General features: G+C 43.6%; 1 protein-coding gene across 12 annotated transcripts in view; it reads right to left on the minus strand.

Moving 5' to 3' along the window:
- Positions 1 to 1,450: 1,450 nt before the first annotated feature.
- Positions 1,451 to 22,327, minus strand: part of sox6 (SRY-box transcription factor 6) — a 166,706-nt gene continuing 145,829 nt past the window's right edge. For 11 of the 12 annotated variants that reach the window (XM_048262739.1, XM_048262738.1, XM_048262736.1 and 8 more), the window contains 4 exons: positions 17,804 to 17,909; positions 10,421 to 10,594; positions 8,517 to 8,733; positions 1,451 to 7,145 (listed from right to left, as the gene is read on the minus strand). In XM_048262739.1, coding sequence (XP_048118696.1) covers positions 6,833 to 7,145; positions 8,517 to 8,733; positions 10,421 to 10,594; positions 17,804 to 17,909 — 810 coding nt within the window. In that variant the 3' untranslated portion in view covers positions 1,451 to 6,832. The remainder of the gene's footprint in view (positions 7,146 to 8,516; positions 8,734 to 10,420; positions 10,595 to 17,803; positions 17,910 to 22,327) is intronic. The other variant, XM_048262742.1, reaches the window with a different exon arrangement.

Here is a 22,327-nt window from a genome sequence, read left to right on the forward strand (position 1 = left end):
TGAGTTTTTGTGCTGAAAACTGCACCAATTCGAAATCACGATGGTTAGAATGTTCGATATGTTCAATATCCCTAACGGAATGCATGTCTTCGCCAAAAATGACAAAATACGATGTTATATTATTAATGCAAATGAACGGCAAACAAAATATAGCCTAGCCTAGAATGAGATTTTATTAGCCTATCACTGAGACAACAGGGGTATACAAAAAAAATCAGATTGTAGCTTACAGCAGCCGACTATTTAGGTTAAGTTTATAACGTTGTGGACGGCCACCAAGCGTCTTCCTCCCACGGCTGTGCGCGCATCTAGTTTTGTTGGTAAACAGGAAACCCGTGTATATTGATCTACTTTTGCACACAGCTTCACGAGACCTGGTGCTAGGGCTCAGTTGTGTTTCTAAGTGATATCTAGTAGTATTGTAGAGGGCTGATGTGGTCAGTTCAGAGATGCTTGTAATCCGGCAGAAAGAAAAAACTAATCCAGCCTCTGCAACTCTGTGTCAGTATATCACACAGTTATTCTGACTGTTTCATACAAAAACTACAGGTTCTTAGCTTTCTATAGAGGTCAAACATTTGATGGTAGGCCCCAAAAGAGGTGGGAACAATGCCCTCGTAAGTAGGCACAGTGCAATTTCAGGCAGAAAATGCATGTGGTTAAATATTTCTCCCAAGACTGTTGCCATCGTCAAATCAATGGGCCTGTTAATGGATTGCAAAATTAGCTAGCTATCAATTGTTATATGACTGGTTTATATGTTGAGTAGAAGTATAATCCAATGGGCTATCTTTACAAGCTATAGGCTAGCTCCCATTATGGGGGTACAGTGTCAATAGTGTAAATTGTGTGTATTAACACCAGTGTTGGTGGCGAACACTGCAAGTCTAGTAACTAAGGTAGACTGCAGTGTTTCCCATACATTGACTTATTTGTGGCGGCCCACCACAATATCAACATTGACCACCAGACAATGATTTTCCAGGTTGTACTAAAATTGTGCTTAAATCTGGTTAGCATCATAACCACCCTGTGCTAATTTGTTAAAAACTGCTGCATTCAAGTTAATTCTACAAACCAACCACCACAAATGGAATTAAATTCTCTGGGAAACACTGAGACTGCATCATAGCAAAGTGAAATTCTGTCTGCTAAACACACCATTTTAACACAGTTTGGGAGGGATAGAAATTCAGTTTACATTATAAGAATATATGGAATTTTGAATATTGAATTTTATTGTGCAATTGTTCTTATCTCTTTTGGGAGGGGGGGGTCCAGGTCCTGATCAGGGGGTCAGACCCCCCCCAAAACCCGCCATATTTCGCACTATGAGTCATGACCAATACCACCCTGCTGCTTACTGGACTCAGAATGCAAAGTTTCCTACTTTACAAAACCATACAAAGTGTTTCCCTCCCCCAAAATAAATATGAAACAGACACAAATATCGTAAAACAAAATGTCTCTTTAATTTGTAAGTGTCAACAGCAGTACAAAAGATGGAGTGGTGGTGAGACGGCTTTTTTTCTTGTGTGATTTCATTTTCTTTTTATGGAAAAGGAGGACACTCTTGAGGTAAATGATAAACAGGAGGTAACACCAAATTCTGTCGTGTTACATCGACTTGACTGCGTACACATACGGTACTGTAGAAAGATGGTGTTACATTATGATATGCCAAAATGCATCCTGTAGGGAAACAACCTAAATAATTTATACACCACTAAGGTGCCTAAAAACACCCAAATGTGTCACTCATCTGGTATACTTTATCTGATATATTAATACTACCAAAACAGAGAAGACTGGTCTCCAAACATAGCACTGAATTATTTAACCTTTAGTTTACCTCACGTCAATACTGCACATGGAAACCAAGGACTTGCTGGTTTACATATTGAAGCCAAGCAAAAAATATTTTTAGTACCATTTTTTTTTCATTTCTTTTTTAAAACAATAATATCCTTAGCAAATAGCTGTCTTTTGCACTGTATAAAGAAGAATGTGAACACAAATGTGATGGCAACCTTTTTAAGTTCAATTAAAAACTTTACACTGGACTGTACAAGATATTATGATAAACTATTTACATTTTTCAGACTTAAAACTTTTAAAAGCAGCAACAGACACTATTTCATCACCTCTAACTCCCGATCAATACCTGCCAAAGGCCTAGGTACCAGTCGAGTAACCGGTCTCTATGCAAAAGAACAAACAAACAAACAAACAAACAAAAACAAACATGTATTAGGCTGCCAAAGGGAATCAAAATAACTGCGGCTGAAGCAACAGAGGAGCATTACGCACAGTGTTGCTGAGGAGACGATTTGGAGAACACAAATAACCTAAGAAGCAGAGTACCATGGACAACAGCATATTATGTTGTCCCAAACAGCAAACATTTTACTCTTCTGAACAGCAGCTAGCATGTCAGTCCAGCATGTCAGTGAATTGTGCTGATTAAATTAACAAAGAACAATCCCACAATATACATCACATAAGTTCAATGACAGAAAAAAAAAAAGAATTACAGTAAGTTAAGTTAAGTAAAAACAGCATTCGAGCTCTGTCTTCAGTTGTATCTACATTGTGTTAATATGGCAGTGACAATGATGAAGGAACAGAAATGTCAATTGGGCTAGATTGCTGCTGGCTGCGTTTTATGAAAAAACGTCAATTTTTAAGATAGTAATAAGAGACAAAAAGGACTAAAGAGGACAGAGAATGCGCACGAGTATCCGTGTACAGCATAGATTCTAATAAATATTTGCACGTCCCCTATGATCTACGCTATCCAAGAACCTCACCTGTGATTTCAAGAAATGTAATTGTATTCTTCTATTTTTTAGTATATTAAAATTGTTCTGTAAAACTGATGCATGCAAATGTTTTTTTTTTCACACCAATTTGGGTTTGGGGCAAAATTTGGCACATTATTGAATGACAGCCGCCATATCCAATAACTTATTGTGACCACTTATTATTGTGACAGAACTATCTGTGATACAAACATTTTCATTGTAAAGGGGTTGAGACCTAGCCATTCACATACATCTGTAACACTGTCAGTTCAGATAATTTCCTGCAGAGTTTGACACTTGGTTGCATTGCACTGCACTGTAAAACGTTTTCTGTGTATAATTCCAATAGACAACTGGTTCACAAGTAGTACAGTTTTGGCTGATTGAACAGGTCTAATGATTATCATTGAAACACAAGCAAGGTGCTTGGCTGTTTCAGCTACAGGTGAAATACTGCTTGTTCAACAGGGATGTCAGTTCAGCATCTACATGAGGTACAGTGACTTGTCAGTTTCTTTTTTTTCAGAACAAGGACCAACATACACAATGTGAAAAAAAGTCAAATACATAACTTATACTTCACTAAGTATCCATGAACAAAAATAGATTTCTATTTTCCTATGTTATATGTACAATAAAACATCTGTGATGAGATGGTGAATTTGTAAAAAAAAAGCATGAAAGAAAGAAAAGAAACTTTGTTTTGAGCTCCAATTCTGGTTCAAATCTCAACTGTTTATTTTTTTTTCTGATTGTCCGTTTATTCTGTTCTACTGACACTTTTAGAGCCAACAATGGCTAATAAATACAATAAAATGTCTATATGCACTATATAGCTTCAAATACAATATACAACACAAATATACGTGACTAATAAAATGTGATACTGATGTCCGGTGTGTCTCAGTTGGCCAGTCAATATGCAAGCCTTCTGTCAACTTCTTCCCATCCCCTAGGCAGCCCTGGAGCTTAAATGAAATGTTCATTCATCACGTGTCTTTGCATAAATAAACAAAATAAGTAGACAGAAACATGACTCAGATCTGGCAACTGTGAGACGAGCCCACATGAGTTCAAACAGGTGACTTTTGTTCATGTAGTTTTTTTTTCCTCGCACAACAGCTTCACATTAGTCAGAATTGATAAAAAATACCATTTATATCCAGTGCTCATAACACTTATGAAACATTGTCTCTGTGTGAGAATGAACTTCTTTTTTGTCCTTTTTTAAATCTTTTTTTGTTTTTTTGTTTGTTTGTTATACTAGCGCAATCAAGTTTCAAGTCCGAAGAGTCCAAAGACAGTCCTTTTGTTGTCCACCAGCCTACAAAATTGTTTTGGCATGGTCACAAAAATATGTACAAATCATGTACAAATCAACCAATCAACCAGCACACAGAAGTGACAGCTTCAAACAAGACACACAAGTTGGCCTATAGAGAAAAGAGAGAGCTTGACTTTGCTTTGACGGAGAACGATAGGGATCCTGCCAAGCACTGTACCTTTTAAAAAGATGAAAAAAAATTACAAAAATTCTAGAATACAAACACAAATGTTCTTAAAGAGAAGTGCTTAAAACTTCTAAGCCTTTTTGTTAAATGCTTTCAAATGGGGGTGAGGGGTGGGGGGGGTCTGGGGATAAACAGACACTATCACAGTCGATGTGACAAGAGAGAATAAGATCTTCACATCCATCCGTACCGTGAAAAGCTAATGCAGTGATCAGCAGCACCAAAGCGATTGAGTGAGTGACAGAGACACTGAGGGGTTGGGATGGGTATGGCCAGCAGTTTCAAACCGTTATCTCTGTGTAGTGGATTAGATGGACAGGTTCAAGGGCAGGGGGAAAATGGCAGGCCTCATGCATTAATAATGCCGTATTTGGGATGATAGCGACTCGTAAGTCATTTTAATAATCCCCCACAGCGTGATGTACTTGTTCCATCTGCTCGCCAGCGCCACAGGCCTGAATGCGGCCGTGGCCTTTTCACCCTCACTTTGATGGAGGGCACAATGAAAACGATAAGGCCTCTGCCGGCATTGTTCTCCTCTGCCTGGGCACCGCTGCTTTGCCGGCCCGTGCCAGATGGCACTCTCGCGGGGGCAGGGGCAGGGGTGGCGGGGGAGCAGGGCGGAGATGAAGGTGCGCTAGACCCCGCACCCCTCAGGAGGCCACAGCGGGAACGCAGCAGCAACCAGTGGGCCTGACCGCTGCCCGTCTCTTTGCTGCCCTTCTGCAAGGAGACGTTCTAATGATTAAAAGATCCTTGCCACTACAGTGAGGCAAAGGATTGGGTTTGTTTTTTGTATCAAGAATTCTGTGCTTTTAGAAAATCTGCACTGATTGTATCAGCAGTTCAAATTGAAATTATGCCATTTTATCACTTTATCAGTAGATATCTTTCTTTTTCCTTTTATAATATCTAGCATCCTAGAACTTGTCAATGATCAAACGTACCAAAGCTAAAAATCATAATATCTGATGCAATATGTCAGGATGCATTTAAAATGCAGAGGTTTGAAAATGTGCAATATTTCTTGTTCTGAATACTTGTGGAGAGATTAAGTGCTGATATTCATTGCTTGTACAAATCTGGGGGCAGTTCCCTACACCTGCCCTCGTTGCAACTGGCCCACTGCATCCAGATAAACTGGAGCTTTTCTTAAGACCTTGTAATGAGGAGCACATCGCATGAACCCAAAGACCATGCTCTGCTCTAAGACTTTCTTGTGTCAATTAAGATTTACAATGTCCCAAAGATTTAAATTCAGGAAAAGAAGACTTTAAGGACTTTAAACTTTGTGCCCTGGTGGAGGCTAAAGTGTTTAAGAGAATGTACTGTGCATATTGGACAACAGCAATTTACGATTGTAATGCCACCAAAGCTGCCTTTGCTGCCTTTCCAAGTCAGTGGATTGGATGCCTTTGGCCCCTTGGCATTCTGGACTGATTACAATCACTCTGATTAAGAACTTAGTGTGTAAGACTGAATTGGAGAGCTAGGCGAGGGGTGGGGGTTGGGTAACTTGGTTCTGTTGATCACTGTATTAAACTTTCTGGAGAAAAGTATTACTCCAACAACTCCTTGGCCAGCAAGCACTTACAGGCCATCTCATCAAAAACCGCAAACATCACACAGATTCCTGAGTGCTTTTCCATGATAAAGAGCACAGATGCACCGAAACAAGACTTGGGGTGGAGGGGGAGCTTCGATCTGATATCAAAGATTGTCCAAAATACAGTCTCCCTTAAGACTAAAAGAAATAATAATATAAAAAAAGAGATTTACGAAAAAAGGAAGCTTATGAAATGTTTGGCACACTGGAACTTATCTCAATAATAATAATATTAATAATAATAATAATAATAATAATTGGGAGTCTGTTGCCTTCCCTCTGTTCTCAGATTTGAGACTGTTTTATCTTGCGATGAAATTTAAAATGTTTCGTTTTTGTTATCTTCCTCATTTAAAACTGATCAGATTAAAAACATTCACGAGCTGTAAGCTGGCACAGCATACCTGAGTGAGAATATAAACCCCCATCATGAACAGTAATGTAAGCTAACAAAAGCAATCAACACATTAAAAAAACATACATGTATACTGATACAAACAATAAAGTAAGACTGTGAGAGCTATGGATGTTAATTTTCAAGTCCTGTCATCCAAATGTTTTAGGCAATAACCCTAACTGTGTATATGTCCATCAAAAACAAAACAAAACAAAAAAACACAAAATAAACAATGAGATAATAAAAAGCCAAAATTCAACACAATCAAACTGCTTCACACTTTTAAAAACACTTAAGACCAATAGCTGTTTGTTTCTGAGGGAGCCACATATGCATGCAGGCTCCTGAAGATAATATCATCAAAAAGAAATGTTTCTCTTTTTGTTTTTTAGTTCTTGTTTGTCTCCTTCTCTTCCTTCGGGTGCTCCCCGTTCTCTCCAGTAGATGTACACTCTTGGTTGTGGGTGTGGGGGTTGGGGTTGGTGTGGGCTGGGGTTGTGTGTGGGTTTGGCCTCTAGTTGGCACTGACAGGCTCCTGTGTGTCATTCTCACTACTGTAGTCCGATTTGGGCTCATCCTCAAAGTCCTCGTACATATCTATTTCGTCCTCGCCGTTGATGGCGTCGCTGGTCACCATGGCGTTGGGTTCCATCTTCAAGCCGAAGGTGCTCTGGATGACGGGGATGGTGGGCTCGGGACTGGCCGAGGCGCTGGAGCAGTCCGACGTCATATGCGGGGAGGGCGTGGTGGTGGTCGTCATGGTTATGGCTCCAGGGTAGACCACACCTGCATTGGTACTGATGGGGAGCTGTGTCTGTGGCTGTTGCCTGTGAGTCATAGAAAGAGTGAGACACAGAGAGAGAGAAAGAGAGAGAGAAAGGGAGGGAAGTAAAAAAGAGGGAGAGATGGAGAGATGGAAGGAAATTAAAAAGAGAGAAAGAAAGAAGGAAAGAAAGACAGAGTAGAAAGGAGAAGGAGAAGAGGAAAGAGGCGTTAAGATTTTCCACCGGACTTTCTTGACAGTTTAACTGCAGTTCTTACTCTCCTAAACTGAGTGCGGATTAGACTTCTGATGCAAAGATGACATGTTTATCATGCATCAAGGAAAACAATTACAGTCTTTGGGAATTAGCGAATGGAAGGAATGCGGAGAGCAAACAAAGACCCCGTCGACGGACAAGGTTCTTCAGTTTAAGCACTTAAATCTGAGAGCACCGGCTTTACTGTTCTCTAAAGGGGCATGTTCACAGCCAGAGCCTCTGCAAAAATGATTTGGGGCAGTTATGACGGAACAATTTTTAGAATCGTTGAGAAACGATACCCCTGCTTTTTGGTGACAAAGCCAATTGGTGGTTGAGACGCTGGCTCCTGATCTTCGGGAGCATGATTGATACTCCAGCAATCTTATTTCAAACTGGCGAAGTGGGAGCACCTGGAGCAGGCTCTCCCTCTGACCACACGCAGTAAATTATAGTTACGGTCGAGACTTCTGCCCTGTGGCCTCCTTTACATTCATACTTAGATTTTACATAGCATAATAACACCTATGCATACTCTCTTGGCAGTTTGCTATTGTCTGAAAGAAGCCAATTTTTAAACGTAGATTACAAAATAAACACTATTATAAAAATCTTTGTTGAACAAATGAGTTTGACATTTAACTAATCAGATTTTCAAACATTTCAGCAATGTTTGGATTATGGGTTGGTAATAAAAACTGAGAATGATGGTCAAATAATTCAAGTGAAATAACTAGGCAGAATATGGCAACATATTACTGCAGTCAAACTCATTACAGGATCAGGGGATTAGTTTGGGTAATTGGTACACTGTACCTAAATGCAGCCTTCATGTTGTGCAATGTGCACTGGGCTAACATTGAAGTACAGTAAATTTAAGTAGGTGTGTGTTTGTGTGTTTATGAGCAAGGTTAGCTTAAGCGCCTTTTAAGGGAATAGAGAAAGAATGAGAAACATAGACACACAGATTGTGTGTTTGTGTGTGTGTGTGTGTGTGTGTGTGTGTGTGTGTGTGTGTGTGTGTGTGAGGGGGGTATGTATGTGGGGAGAGAAAGAGAGGGAGAGGGAGGGAAAGAGTGTGTGTGTGTAAGAGGGATAGCTGGTGCGTGTGTGTGTGTGTGTTTGCTTATGTCTGTGTGCCTATTTCTATCTCGGTGGAGTTCTTCACTGTGCACCTACCCCACAGTGAAGAACTGCCTCATCTCCTGTCTCCGCGATCGCATCATCTGCTTGTACTCGCCGATGCGCAGCTTCTTCCCGTCGATGATGCAGGTGCGTTTGGGCCGTGGCTTGTACTTGTAGTTGGGGTACTTCTCCAGGTGGATCTTGCTGAGGCGTGCCTGCTCTTCGTAGTACGGCTGCTTCTCCTGGTTACTCATCGACTTCCAGCGAGAACCTGCAGCCAGTACAACAGACAAAATAAGAAGCGGCCGTATACAAACAGTGGTTCCATGTATAATGTATGAATTAATATTCACAACAAAATTGTGCTCTACAAATATTTCAGTTAATATTTTCTTAATTTACTAAAAGTTGTAACAGCATTGTTTATTCCAGTACAAATTTGAATCAGGTGAGAGATTTTGTTTGCATCTATGTTAGAGCCGATGTGTGTTTAAAAACATTCCGTGAGAAAGGCGAGGCTAGTAGGGCTGGTAGGGGAGCTGGCTGCCTACTGCATTAGAGGGAAAACAACAGGCCAGTAAATATCTGCAGCCTTCAGTGTGTCCCGGCTGACGGGACTTTTAGTAGCCGTGATCTATTGACTCTGAGCACTGTGGGACGAGACCCATTTAGCCCCGTCATTTTTCATGACAAACGCTGGCTCGTGACGGCCACTAAATCCATCTGATTGAACTGCTGGAACAGCACAAGTACTCTGTGCTGCTACAACGGCTGGACTACTGTGTGTTTAAGGTACATACATACAGTACAGAATGACCCAGGTGGAGGGGGTGTGGTGTGTGTGTGTGTGTGTGTGTGTGTGTGTGTGTGTGTGGCAGGGGAGTTGTAAGAATAAACAGAAATACTGCAAAAAAACTGCAGACATTTGTGCTCACAATTTTAAATAATTTGTGTGTGCATGTGTACGTGTGTGTGTGTGTGTGTTTAACTAAAGGGGAAAAAAAGTCAAAATTGATTTGTTGAAATAATCACTCATCGCAATATGGCCGTGTCCTCTGTGGCTTTTCCACAGTGTATAATTCACACACACAGGCAGGGCCGCGAGGTGAGGAGGAGGAGGAGGAGGGCAAGGAGGAGGAGGGGGAAAAAACTACACTGACGAGCATAAAGCATCATTCAGCTGGGTTTGGGCTCGACAGGTCCGGCTCCCGCCGCCACACACACACACACACACACACACACACACACATACACACACGGGCCAGTATTCCAGCCCCCCGTACCCCCCACCCCCCCAAGCTCTCCCGCCCCAGCCTCCCGTCCACCTCCACAGAGTATCAGTGTTTCAGTTGAATGCCGGTCTGTTTCTTCTCCTTATTAACACACGGCTCAAAACACTATGCGTTTATCACTATTGCCAAGAGCCAGACAGCGGTGTGTTTATGCGCAGCTGAGCGGGAGCGCTTGGGAAGGCATCACCACCCTTTCGAGAAGGACGGGGGAAGGAGAGGAGGGATTACTGGGATATGGCGTTTTTTTCCCTTTCATTTCATTACTGTGATAAAAAAAGCAAGATACCATAAAATATAAGACGACAGATGATCTAAGGGGAAGAGATTATGAATATTGGCTCTAATTTTTAAGGGAGTGAGTGAATGTGTGTATGTTTGTTTTTAACCACACGGGTAAAGTTGGGAATAAACTTTCAGGGTCATAATTTCAATAAACCCACTGAATGAATTATGAAGGTGCTGATCTGCTTGTATCCCTCTCTAGCTAAGATGTTCTTGTTCTAATCCAAAGCCTGACTGGTCTGTTTTTGTGTGCGGAGGTTTGAATTCCATCATGGAGCAGTCTGCTTATTCTGGAACATGTCGTCATCTTTAAACGAGATGGGAGGGTGGGCTTATACAAATGTAGCTGTAGCAGTGTGATGGATTTGAGGGCTTTTGTCTTACCCAGGATTTTGCTGATGTTGGAATTGTGCATGTCTGGAAAGGCCTGGAGGATTTTGCGGCGTTCATCCTTGGCCCAGACCATGAAGGCGTTCATGGGCCGTTTGATGTGCGGCTCGTTGCTGTTCCTTCCTCGGGATTCCCTGAAGACCCGTGCCTCGCCTGTGCTGGCGCCTCCTGTTGGCCAATAATAATACTGTTGTGGTTTATCTGCAGAGCCATTCAGTTCTCTACTCCCTGGAAACACCGGAGCAAGAAGAGGAGAGAGCAACAATGCAAGACATTAATCTCCTGCCAAACCAGATCCGACATCACCCGAATCGGCCAGACTTACACACGTAACGGGCCAGTGCTACACATCACCAGCGTGGGCCTAACATGGAAACCGAGAGAAAACTTTTTATTTTTCCTCTCCAATAGCCCTCCATCTGCGGCACGTAATGTTTTGAGAGCAGAACAAGGAGACATTGAGTAACTGAAAAGCCACCCCAGAGCGGCGAACAGTGTCCTACCCAAACCAAGAAAGAATGGCCTTGACTAAAATGACAGCTAAATATTTTGTCTGGGTCCTAGCATTCGGGCCCGGTATTCAAACCCCTATATTTCAGGGCTGACACTTGTAATGTTTCCGTGAAACATCCAATATTGCCAACCAAAATAGCAAACATAGCAGAGAGTTGGTCAAATAAGTATAATAATATCAAGAGGAAAACTACGTGTGCCAAAATGCTATTAAAACATTGGTCTTTATATTGCTTTTCTGCACACAAGCACACACACAAACACACACACACACACACACACACACACACACACACACACACACACGCACACGCACACACACAGACGCTCAGTCACTGCCAGTAGACAGCCGCTCCTCAATCAGGCCATTCACAATCAGCATGAGAGATTGGAGTTTCTGTATTTAACTTTACAGCCGACTGGAAATGATTTCTGTTTGCATGCGCATTTGCCTCCTTTTATATGTAAGATGTGAAAGAATTAAATAAAAGCTGTATGAATATTTAAACAAACAAAAACATGTTGGTAAACAAGGCTTGAAAAATAAAACAAAAAAAAAGCGCCTCCCATATGCTCGAATACATCTTTAATGATCCAAAAACTGGATAAGAAAGCTTGGAATGGCTCATGAATATTTAATCACCCACATGTGACGCACACACTCATCAGGACCACAGCTCTATGTCTTGGCACTCCTCACCTGGTTTGATTTTGATTATTATTTCAACCGATAAACAGAACGAGGAGTCTTAATGAGTGCAGGGGCTGGGGCTTGATTAAAAATATTACTGATGGATACTTTGAGAAACTGTACACACCCAAAGAAAAAGAAGGGCTTCAGTACAAGGAGCAGCAGCCGGGTAAAATAGGGGCTAGTGGTCTTGGCACGTCTGTAACCCAGGGTTCAGATGACCAGCAGGAGGCTCTACGGGTTTGGACTGCAATGGTGTATTCTGGCTTACACTGGGCAAGAAATGTAAAACTAGAGCATCTTCCCTTTATCTGACCACATTTGAAACATTCATCTCAGCAGATTAATCTTATATTGATCATTGATATTTTCAGTGATCAATGTCAATCAAGTCAAGCAAGTCAATATCATCCTTGATTTTATCTTTATACAAATACAAATTCACGCACACACCATACCTCTTTTAAATGTGAGGGCCAATATTACCTGGATGTACAGATTAGATTAAAGATACAGTGTGCATCAGAGAGTACATCTGTTTGAGGGGCTGCAGCAGAAGCAAAGACCCGCTCCACCCTCTCTGGTCTGGTGGAAGCCTTCAGCCACACACAATCACATGCCTATTTCATTCACCGTTAAGCTCTCTTGGCCCCGCCAAAAAAAAATGTTATTTTTTTCCCCTCCTCTTCCCCCTTCCTCTCTACCCCCCAGAAAACAAATGTCACCCTCTCCCCAGCTCCGTCTATGCCGCGCCTCAACGCGCCACGCTGCCGCTCCGAGCCATCAGGAATGCCGGGATAATACACTGCCGCTCCCGCCCGCGGCCAACCCCCACAGTACATTAATTTCATTTAGCACGCACTCACTGTACAGGATGAATTGATTTCACTTTGTTTGGCTTTGACAGCCATGTTTATTGTGCAATGAAATGTAGTGTGGCGTGGACCTGACAGTATCCATCAACACGGGGGCAATCCGCTGACTGCCAGGCCAGATGAAGGCATTCATTACCTTGCCAGCAGAAAAACGCTCGGCATCGCTCCGTCACGACAGCCACTGTCTGCTCACGGGAGGCATATGTGCATGTGTGTCTGTATATGTGTGTGTGTGGCAGGGGGTGGTGGGGTGGGTTGGGGGAGGTTGGGAGGTAAAAGGATGGAGCACTCTAATTTACGATGCCCCCCATGCCATTACTTTACCACTGACACTGATTCAGCCATTTATATACTGGCATGCAGGCGTGTGGGCAGAGGTGAGCATCTTACAAGCAGGCAACACACACATACACACGACAACAGGAGCGGCACCGCCAAGGGGGGAAAGGGATGTGCCAGCCTGGCTGGTTCAGCTCCCGTGCCGCACAGACGCTATGCACATCTGAGCAGAGCAGCTACCACACGTGCGGTTCTGTGTGTTTTTTTCTCCTACGAGGCCACCATACATGCTGCTGGGACCACCAAGCACCCCCAACCCCCCAACCCCCATAAGCAGTACAAGGTGACCTCCTGCCCTGGCGCCGTCTGGCGGTACACCATAGTGTCGGCGGTTGGGGCTGCTGAGCACGCCTGGGCTCTGCTTTCGGGCTCTGGGCGGATCTGTCACGCTGACAGACAGACAAACAGGAAGCCAGGCGGGGAGGCTGTGTGCTGCTGACAGGAGTCTGGCGGCGGACCCCTCATTGGGCCTCTGCGCAGTCCCATTGTCTCAGTGCAGGGGGGGCTCGAGGCCGGTGGCTGGGGGCGAGGGAGGGCCTTGAGGCAGCGGCGGTGGCGGTGACAGCAGCAGCAGCAGCGGCAACAGCCCCAAACCCCCCCCACCCCCCGGCATGAGCTCTCAGACACGGGTGGTCCCCCCCCCTCACACCCTCTTCATCCCCCCTACCCCTCCCTGAGCCCTCCGCAATCATGATCTGCCTTAATCAAAAGCAGCCAAGGAGCTGGCAACCCAGTCTCCCACACAGCGTCACCCTGCATTCAAAACATGCAATTTACAACCGGCCACGTTTTTCATTATTCCACCCCTCCCTCCCCCCTCTCTTCCTTCTCCCCATGTTGTTACTGTTGTCTAATAAAGGACAACCAACCTGGCCCTGACACTAACAAATTAGCATTAATTGATGTGTCGTGTTCTCTGTGTTATCGGAGCACAGATTTGAGAAGGCACCTAGTTAGGTGTGTGTAAATAAGTGCAGCTGCGTGGGGATGCCAGGGGGACGCCTCCTGGGGTGTGTTTGTGGAAGGAGACCCAGGAGGCTTTTAATTGAGTTTATTGTGATTTATGAGGCCTGGTATGTGACAGGACGAATCTCCGTTTAATTTGTCCCTGTTGGTGAGACGTTTGGGCAGAGAGCAGAGCAGAGGGGACTGCGTGTGAAATGTATAGGTCTGAGAGAGAGAGAGAGAGAGAGAGAGAGAGAGAGAGAGGAGGGTGTATAGGAGGAGAAAGAAATAGAAAAAAAAGAGTTGGGACAGAATCCCAGCGGCCCATCACACCTGCGTGCTGCAGGCCTGGACTCGACGGTATATTGAGCAGAGCCAAAAGTCTCTCTCTCTCTCTCTCCTTCTTTCTCTCTTCCTCCTGTTCTCTCACTATCTTTCTCTCCTTCGGCTTTGTTCCGCAGGCACCCACAGTCTGTCTGTCACACAAGAATCCACTCAGAAAGAATCGTTCAGGTGAACAAGCAACAATCACGCATGCCTGCCAGGCCCCTTCCCTTCCCTGGGATCAAATGAGACGCCTCCCCATAAAGGTGTTTACGACTGACAATACAGGCTTCTTCTCTGGAGGGGGATCAGGCAGGATTAATGTGCGCGGACAGATATGACACAATGCTCGCCGCTCCCCATTCAAGTCACTGCTCATATTCAGCCAATTAAACCATTACAAATTACAAGTGATTTAAGCCCTACTTAAACATGCCAATCTGTGTTTCTCTTCAAGTTGTGTTTTGAATTTTACTGCCATCATATCTGTATATGTGAGTGTGTGTGTGTGTGTGTGTGTGCATGCGTGTGAGTGTTTTTGTGTGTGTGTGTGTGTGTGTGTGTGTGTGCGCCATGGGGACTAAACATGCTTTAACTCGTGTGTTGCAATTATTTTGGTCTTTAGTGTCTCACCTTGGATGCCATAAGGCTTTAGAGAATATGTTAAGGACACTGCATAGTGTTTGTGTGAATCATGTAACATAAGATATCATTAACTTGTTTCCTAAGCAAAACCAAAACAGTAGGATAACAATACAAATACAGGGGCCAATAACACTTTATCTTTCATAAACATATATATTTAATAACCAAAACATAATTGTTGTGTCTACACTGATTTGGTTTATTGTCATTTCACTTTCAAGACAAGATAGTGTGGGATAAAAGCAAGTTTTATACATCTGCACTTTAGCCCCGGGGGAAAACAAAGAGGCTGTGAATTCCCATGGTCTTGACCGGAGGGAGAACAACAACTTCTCAAAATAATTACCTCATAATAACTCAACGACAACCCTGCAGCATGACAATAAATAAGCGAACAAAACCGGGAAAAACACCCTGCCTATCTTTAAATGAACAGCTATCCCTCACCTCATTAACAGAGCACTTATAGCTAATCAATGCCTAGCCTTTCCTACTGGACTGATATTGTCAGAGAGAAAAGTGAATTTAGATTAGCTTGGTTTCCTGCTCTAGGATCCTCTCAACGTGGCTTTTTTGTTTTTCTGAGTCCCCCCGTGATGAACGCACTTTAAACAAATGCGTGGCCCAAGTGTACCATACTGCCTCTGCATAGTTGCCATATGTGAATGAACAAAGGGGGCCATACTAAAGGCTTTTGTGGTATTTGTTAATGTTTTTCATCTGAGCTTAAAAAGACCTAATGACTTTGCGGTGGGCTGATGCATGTGGCTCGTGGCTTTTGCAAAATGAAGGAAATTCTATCTATTTCCATGGCCAGCCACCATTTTCCAGCGTCCCTCGTTAGAACTTTGGCAGCTGTTAATTTGGTTGCTGCATGCTTCGAAAATATTAGTTTAAGCAACCTAAAGCTTTTCTGTGTGTTACAGCGACGACAAGAGAACGGCTGTGCCCAAACCCTATTTCAATGCACTACTTCTTTTCTGTAGGAAAGCCCAATGCTGGTATGCCAGGGGGGTAACTCATCCTGAGAGGTAACACTCATTAATTTACCTCCTCTTGAAACTTATGAAGAGAGAAAGAACTCTAAGTACTTAACACTGCTAGGGCACTGGGCCACTACTGGGGCACATCAATTCACAAACTCTTTTTTGCTTTCTTACCTCTTAAGGTATAATTGAAATGACAATAATGATACTTTATATATATATATATATATATATATATATATATATATATAATAATACTTTAATAATGATATAATGATACTATTACATAATAATGATACTTTCGATATATATATCATTAATTTAATTTTGAATAAAAAATACTACTACGTTCAGACATATTAAAATAATTCCTTGCGATTACATAACATATTTAATATTGTTTAAGAGTCACTGTTTACTCCTTGGTGAGCCCAATATTTTCTAGGGGAAGCATTCCAGGATGACTTTCCAAAGTAAACAGGTCTAATCCCTTCAGACATAAATACATTTTAATTGTAAAAGGAAGCCTGTTTTTATGTGTGTGTCACTCACATCATTCATGTGTGTTGTTGTCGGCGTGGTCGTCTCATCAGACAAATATATTTGTGGGGATATGAGACAGGACGGTGAGTGTGCTGGTGAGCTATGCACTCATCCCTGCCGTCTGTCTACAGCACAGTACCCGGACCCGGCCCCTTAATCTGCCTCCTGCAGAGGCAACTCACTGTCGCTACACGTTTGCCGTTGCACTTCGCTCGTTCCAAACCACCCCACCCTCCACCATTCATGACAAGGCACCAGTAGGGGCCACATCCCACCTACTAGCTATGCGCCCTCAATGCTGTTTCTGACTTCCCACAAATAGAAAAGGTTCCTGTCGGATAACCGACTGAGGCTGAGGCCGGGGCTGAGGCTCTGACAGGCGGGGTGGGATGAACTCCAGTGTGGCCTGAGAGAGGAATGTCCCACAAACTGCATTTCTAATTCTCCATGCAGAAGCATTTTCATGAGAAAGTGGCCCAAGTAAATAAATCATCTCCCACTCTGATAGGGCTGTAAACAAGTCGATTTGTTGTGTGAAAGCGGTCACATTATTTTCTGCAAAAAAAGACAATTCCAGATTGTGTTCCCAACTCCCAACATTTTTTTTTTCCAGTCAGCGAGCCGCTAGCATTGTCATGAGAAATCCCCATCTCCCCATCTTCCAAGTTTGTCACTTAAAAAATGAATCGAGACCATGTCTTCCCCACTGGAACACCGAAGTGCCATAGAAACAGTGACAAATATTTACGTCAGACAAATATTGGCACTGGGGAGTGTTCCCTTGCTACTGTTTACGCATCAGGGCCACAAAGAGAAATGACGCTTTGTCACACTGGTGCTATCAGAATTTACACCTCTGCGCGCAGCACCTCAAACAAGCGCCAGAGGCAGCCTTGGCTGGGCGTGGAGAAGGCCCAGCTTTGTCCTCGAGACCCTGTCCTCTGAACACCTACCTGTGAAAACCTTCAAACAGTTTCTCCAATAACCTCTGTCCAACCTTACACACACACACCCTTTCTCTCTCTCTCCCACACACACACACACACACACACACACACACACACACACACACACACACACACACTTCTGGCCCTTCTTCTCTCTCTTCGACGTCATGCAGGCCTAACAACACATGGCCCCAACAAATCTCAGCAGAGCGCCCAGCACACTGCCACCTCTGATACTGGAGGAATCCAGTCGAGGCCTGGAATGCGGCCCATCCTCCCTTCAGTACTCAACAGGCTATTGCTTCCTGAGGCCCACCGAACAAAAAGGAAGAAGGTCATTTAAAGAGTCATTCTCTGAGGGTTGGAACTCATTGGTAAAGGCCCAGGTCTTCAAGGAAAAGGAAATACACCATATTCTTGCATACTGCATTTTTACAATAAAGTAGATCTGGAATTTCTGTGTGATACCAGAAATTATGACGCATTGTGACAAAAATAAAAAGTAAGTAAAAATAAAGAGTGATGATGTATATGTTGTTGTTTCCACAAAACAAGCTAGGTTTACTTACCATCTAGATCCTCTGGTCTGGTAAGATCTATGACTCGCTGCCCAATTTTGACTTCTTCTCCCAGCTTGGCCAAAGGATGAGTCAGGCTGTCGAAGTGAGATCTCTCCTGCAAAAACATACAGGTATAAAGATTACTCCACGTGCCAATCAGAAAAACAGATACACTGAGAAATACATATGGCATTACTTATGGTGATTTTTTACGATTCTATTTAATTACTATAATATGCGTCTTTCTGTCATACATTACTGTCGATGGACAGTATATTTAGGAAACCCCCTTATCTGTGAGGTTTTCGAGACATGATTTAGAAACACTAATAGTCCTTCGCTGGTAAAAGGATTTGCAATACACTCAAGCATCTGCTTCAGACAATGGAGCATGGGACCTCTAGCCAGGGAGTTTTTCTTCCCTTCCCTCCCTCTTTTTTCCCTGCTTCCTCCTCCTGTTATCTTTGTCGAACAAGACCGGGTCTCCAGTGCCCAGAGCTCACTGCCTATCATTTATTCAGGGTTCATGCCTTAAAGAACACACCGTGTTTTCCCTTTTGTCATGTTGCTTTATGCTCAGATTAAACTTGGCATCGTGTTGTACTTGAAGCACAACGAAACCCTGTCATTCAGCGTGCGATGACAATATTAAATGTCATGTCCGTGTGCATTTACAGAATAAAATAACAGCTTTCGGGGGGCCTCTGAATAGTCTGTGCACATTACACTTAATGTATTATGCAGGGGGAGAGTGCCGACTGCTGCTCACTCCATTGTTAAATGACCTAGTTCTGCAGTGAATGCGCAGGGCATTAGCAGAGGGGCTGTCTCCTTCTCTAAAGACTGAAGTAGGAGATGGACACTTTGACTCGGCATGATACAAATAATCTCTCCACCACAGATCCAGCTGGAGGGACGCTAAAAGCAGACGCGCTGCTAGGGCTTGGAGGGCTCGGAAGAGAGCGTTTGCTTTACTCCCAGTGTGAGTGCTCAATCTACCGCTGCCAAAGGTGTGTTGTCTGTATGCCTGTCAGCCGCCCCGTCCCCTCCCCTCCCGTCCCCTCCCGTCCCCTCACCACCCCCAACTCCCATCTCTCACTCTCCTGTCTCTTTTTCTTTGCCGCCTTGTCTTTTTTCCCCCTCCAGGATGCCTATCACACGTAGTTTGTTCAGTCACTCAGGTGGGCTCCCAACACAATACTTACAGCTCCCCTGCCACACACGCAGACACAGACACCAACACACACATTAATCTTTCAGCCCTGCTGTTTTCTGGGGCTTTTTTTGCTCGTTTTGTTTGTTTTCTGACGAAAGACCCACTAGGGAGCTTCTGTTCTCACATACACAGTTTTGCCTCACACACTGAATGCCACATCTTAAGTTGTCAACAGCTCATCTACATTAGGAATGTAAAAAAATACTTCTTTTATAAACTATATAAATTAAGAGTTTTGTCCTGACTGGTTTATCCCTTCTCATATTCAAAACTTTAGTAAAGCTGTACACCATTAATTAAACACATGCTGTTGATTCAGTTGATCTCCTAAATTAAATTGTCTAAACTCAACATGGCATGAGAAGTACATAAAAAAATATTAACTGGGATTAAAGTTGCTCGCTGAACTCTGATCTTCCACGTGCGTATTATCTATTCAACCATTACTCATAAAAATGGACAAAATACAGGGGAGAGAAGTACTAGCCATTTACCATCACGCTTCAGGGAACAGTCATTATTCATGGGCATCTGAGTGATTCTGATTTACAATTAACCACTACCTGCTTACCGGTCTGTCACCGGGCAGTGCCTTGCGGGCCCTGCTTTGCTTACTTAAGTGTTTTCTAATTATGATATACGTGGCAGGCCCTGATGGGAGGGGGCCGCTTTATAAAGATAAGATGGAGCGCCACGCGCATGTGTCTCGGTGGTGCCACACACACACACACACACACACACACACACACACACACACACACACACACACACACACACACACACACACACCCGTCTCGTCTGGTGCGAATCGTCCTGGCCCCTGGAGTATTCATCACCAGGCCACATTATTGCACTTAATGAAAGAGGCTCAGCGTCCTGATGACAAATTGACGGATGTGCGATTAGCGGGACAGGCTCGACAGAGCCTGCAATGCTCCGCAGCCCACTAGCAGAAGAGAACTCGATCTTCAAGGGATTTTGTGTGTGTACATGTGTGTGTCACAATGCTCTTTAGTGTGTGTGTGTATAATGTAATGTGTGTGCTAACAGATTTATTTCTTTGAAAGTGTATGTGTGTATAGAAGAGTGCGAAAATATTATGAGAAAATATCTTTGTGTAGATTTGTGTGTGTCTGTCTGTGTGTGTGTGTGTGTGTGTGACCAGTAGTATCTATGCTTGTCTGAGTTTGTGGGCTCCTCATAATGAATGAGCGGACTGGTCCCTCCTCCGCTGTGCCCTGGCCCCCTCTGATCAATCAACCCCTTTTATAAACTCATGATCATTACACTCCACATCGGGCTGAGAGAGGATAGAGAACAAGAGCCATCCATCACTGAGTTTCATTAATAACTGCTTCAGCACGAAACTTCTCCCCCATGCACCGCACACTGAGAGACCGGTCATTAACCAACATCAGCCTACCAGTCGCCTGGGACCAGTTCTCAACAAAGCTAGTTATGGAATTAAGCCTTTATTACTGCACCTGACTCTGCTGCTCCACCTTAATCATCAACCAAACTGCTCCAGGTTTTGCTCTTAATTAGGTAGCAAAGGAAATAATAAAGACTGACTCGAGTGCATTAACTCAAATGAGAAAACACAACTGAGAACATACTCTCAGTGTTAGCGAGTATAAATGGACTTTAAACCTGGAGAGTGACTTCCTCACAATATTGCACAACGAATTTCCATTAAATTTTATATACTATGTTTTATATACTTATTGGTTATAACGTACGTAATTTATATCGGAGCATTAGTATTGAAGTAGAAATTATGGAGATAATTTATATGCATGGCATCAGGCTTTTTTGTTTGAAGGCTCAAAAAATATTCAGTGGACTAATGTTACTTTACTACCACGGCATGAAGTGCTGTGATAAATTAATGGCATTTTTATTATTTTATGGTGTCATTAAATTTTTACTGATCACTCCGCTACTGAAGAGCAGTAAAGGACGTGAAGCACCCAGGGACAGGGGTGTCCAGCCAGGTAGAGATGCTCACTAGAAGCTCCCTGTAACTACAGTAGCATGCTATAAAGGATATTTATAATGTGCACCGCATTGAGGAAGATGGCAAGAACACCTCCCTTCAGCAAATGCGGTGAAAAAAGTGGAACAAAAATGTTGATAGAATAGGGAGAGATTGGTTAAGAGAGGAGGGGTGTCAAAGAAAGAGGGATAGAGAGAAAGAGAGACAGAAAAAGGAAATATATATGATTGTGTGAGGAAGAAAGAATGAGAGTGAGAGAAAGAGAGAGAGAGAGAGTGAGAGAGAGAGAGAGAGAGAGTGAGAGAGAGAGAGGAGAGAGAGAGAGAGAGAGAGAGAGAGAGAGAGAGGGGAAAACAATGCAAGAGATGTGCCCCTCCCGTGTAGACCACTGCCTCTGGCAAACAACTGGTCCTTCCCTCAAATGAGTTCAGCATGCAGCCTCCAATCCCACATCTAAAATTATAGCCGTGCACTCCAAGCTGAAGTGGAAAAAGACACCCACAATAATCCTATCCGCTCCCCAGCCCTTTTTTGTCTCAAATTTGGTTACAAATGCATTTTGTTCGAAGGAGGCATGGTTGCACAGTGAAGTAATAGTGCGGAGGGCTGTCGATGGCAGCCCTTGTGGAACTTCTTAACATTTAATCCAGAGCCAGCGCGGGCCCATGTCAGCGCTGGGGCTAAGGTTTTAATCATGCTGGCCGCAGAACATGTGCCGGAGGACGCTCGCGCCGGCCGCAGGGCATATTTTGGGTAGCGAGGGCAGGAGCGGCCCTCGGCATTGTGCTGCTGTCTACCCTGTACTTAGGCATCACGCAGCAGCTCCTGACGTTCTTCCTCCTGTATAAATAGCTCTGGCCCAAGCCATATGGCCTTGAATTGTTCCTGCTCTCCAATGCAGCTCCGAAATAATACCAATTGTGCTGGACCGGTATTTTCAGGCTTTGTGGCATTAGAGCACCGCACAGTTCGAATGTCCCACATTGTTCGGCCAGCAACAAAAAGAGCTGTGCACACTGTTAAACATAACACTGCTTGGAGTGCTTTTCATTATGCAGGAGAAAAGTGACATTGAGCTGAGCTGCACAATACGTGACTCAGACAGGTGCAAGTAACAGAGCATTAGTAATTTACTTTCCCCAAGGCCCAGGTGCACAAGGCAAATACCTCCATGAGGAAAGAAGAAGAAGAAGAAGAAGAAGAAGCAGAAGAAGAAGAAGAAGAAGAAGAAGAAGAAGAAGAAGAAGAAGAAAAAAAACGACACATTGGACACAAGGGCACAATGGGTGGCTGTCCTTGCTTTTTCTACTAAGCGTAGAGA

Source organism: Alosa alosa, chromosome 14 (genome assembly GCF_017589495.1).
Source record: "Alosa alosa isolate M-15738 ecotype Scorff River chromosome 14, AALO_Geno_1.1, whole genome shotgun sequence".
In the NCBI taxonomy this organism is placed as follows: domain Eukaryota; kingdom Metazoa; phylum Chordata; class Actinopteri; order Clupeiformes; family Clupeidae; genus Alosa; species Alosa alosa.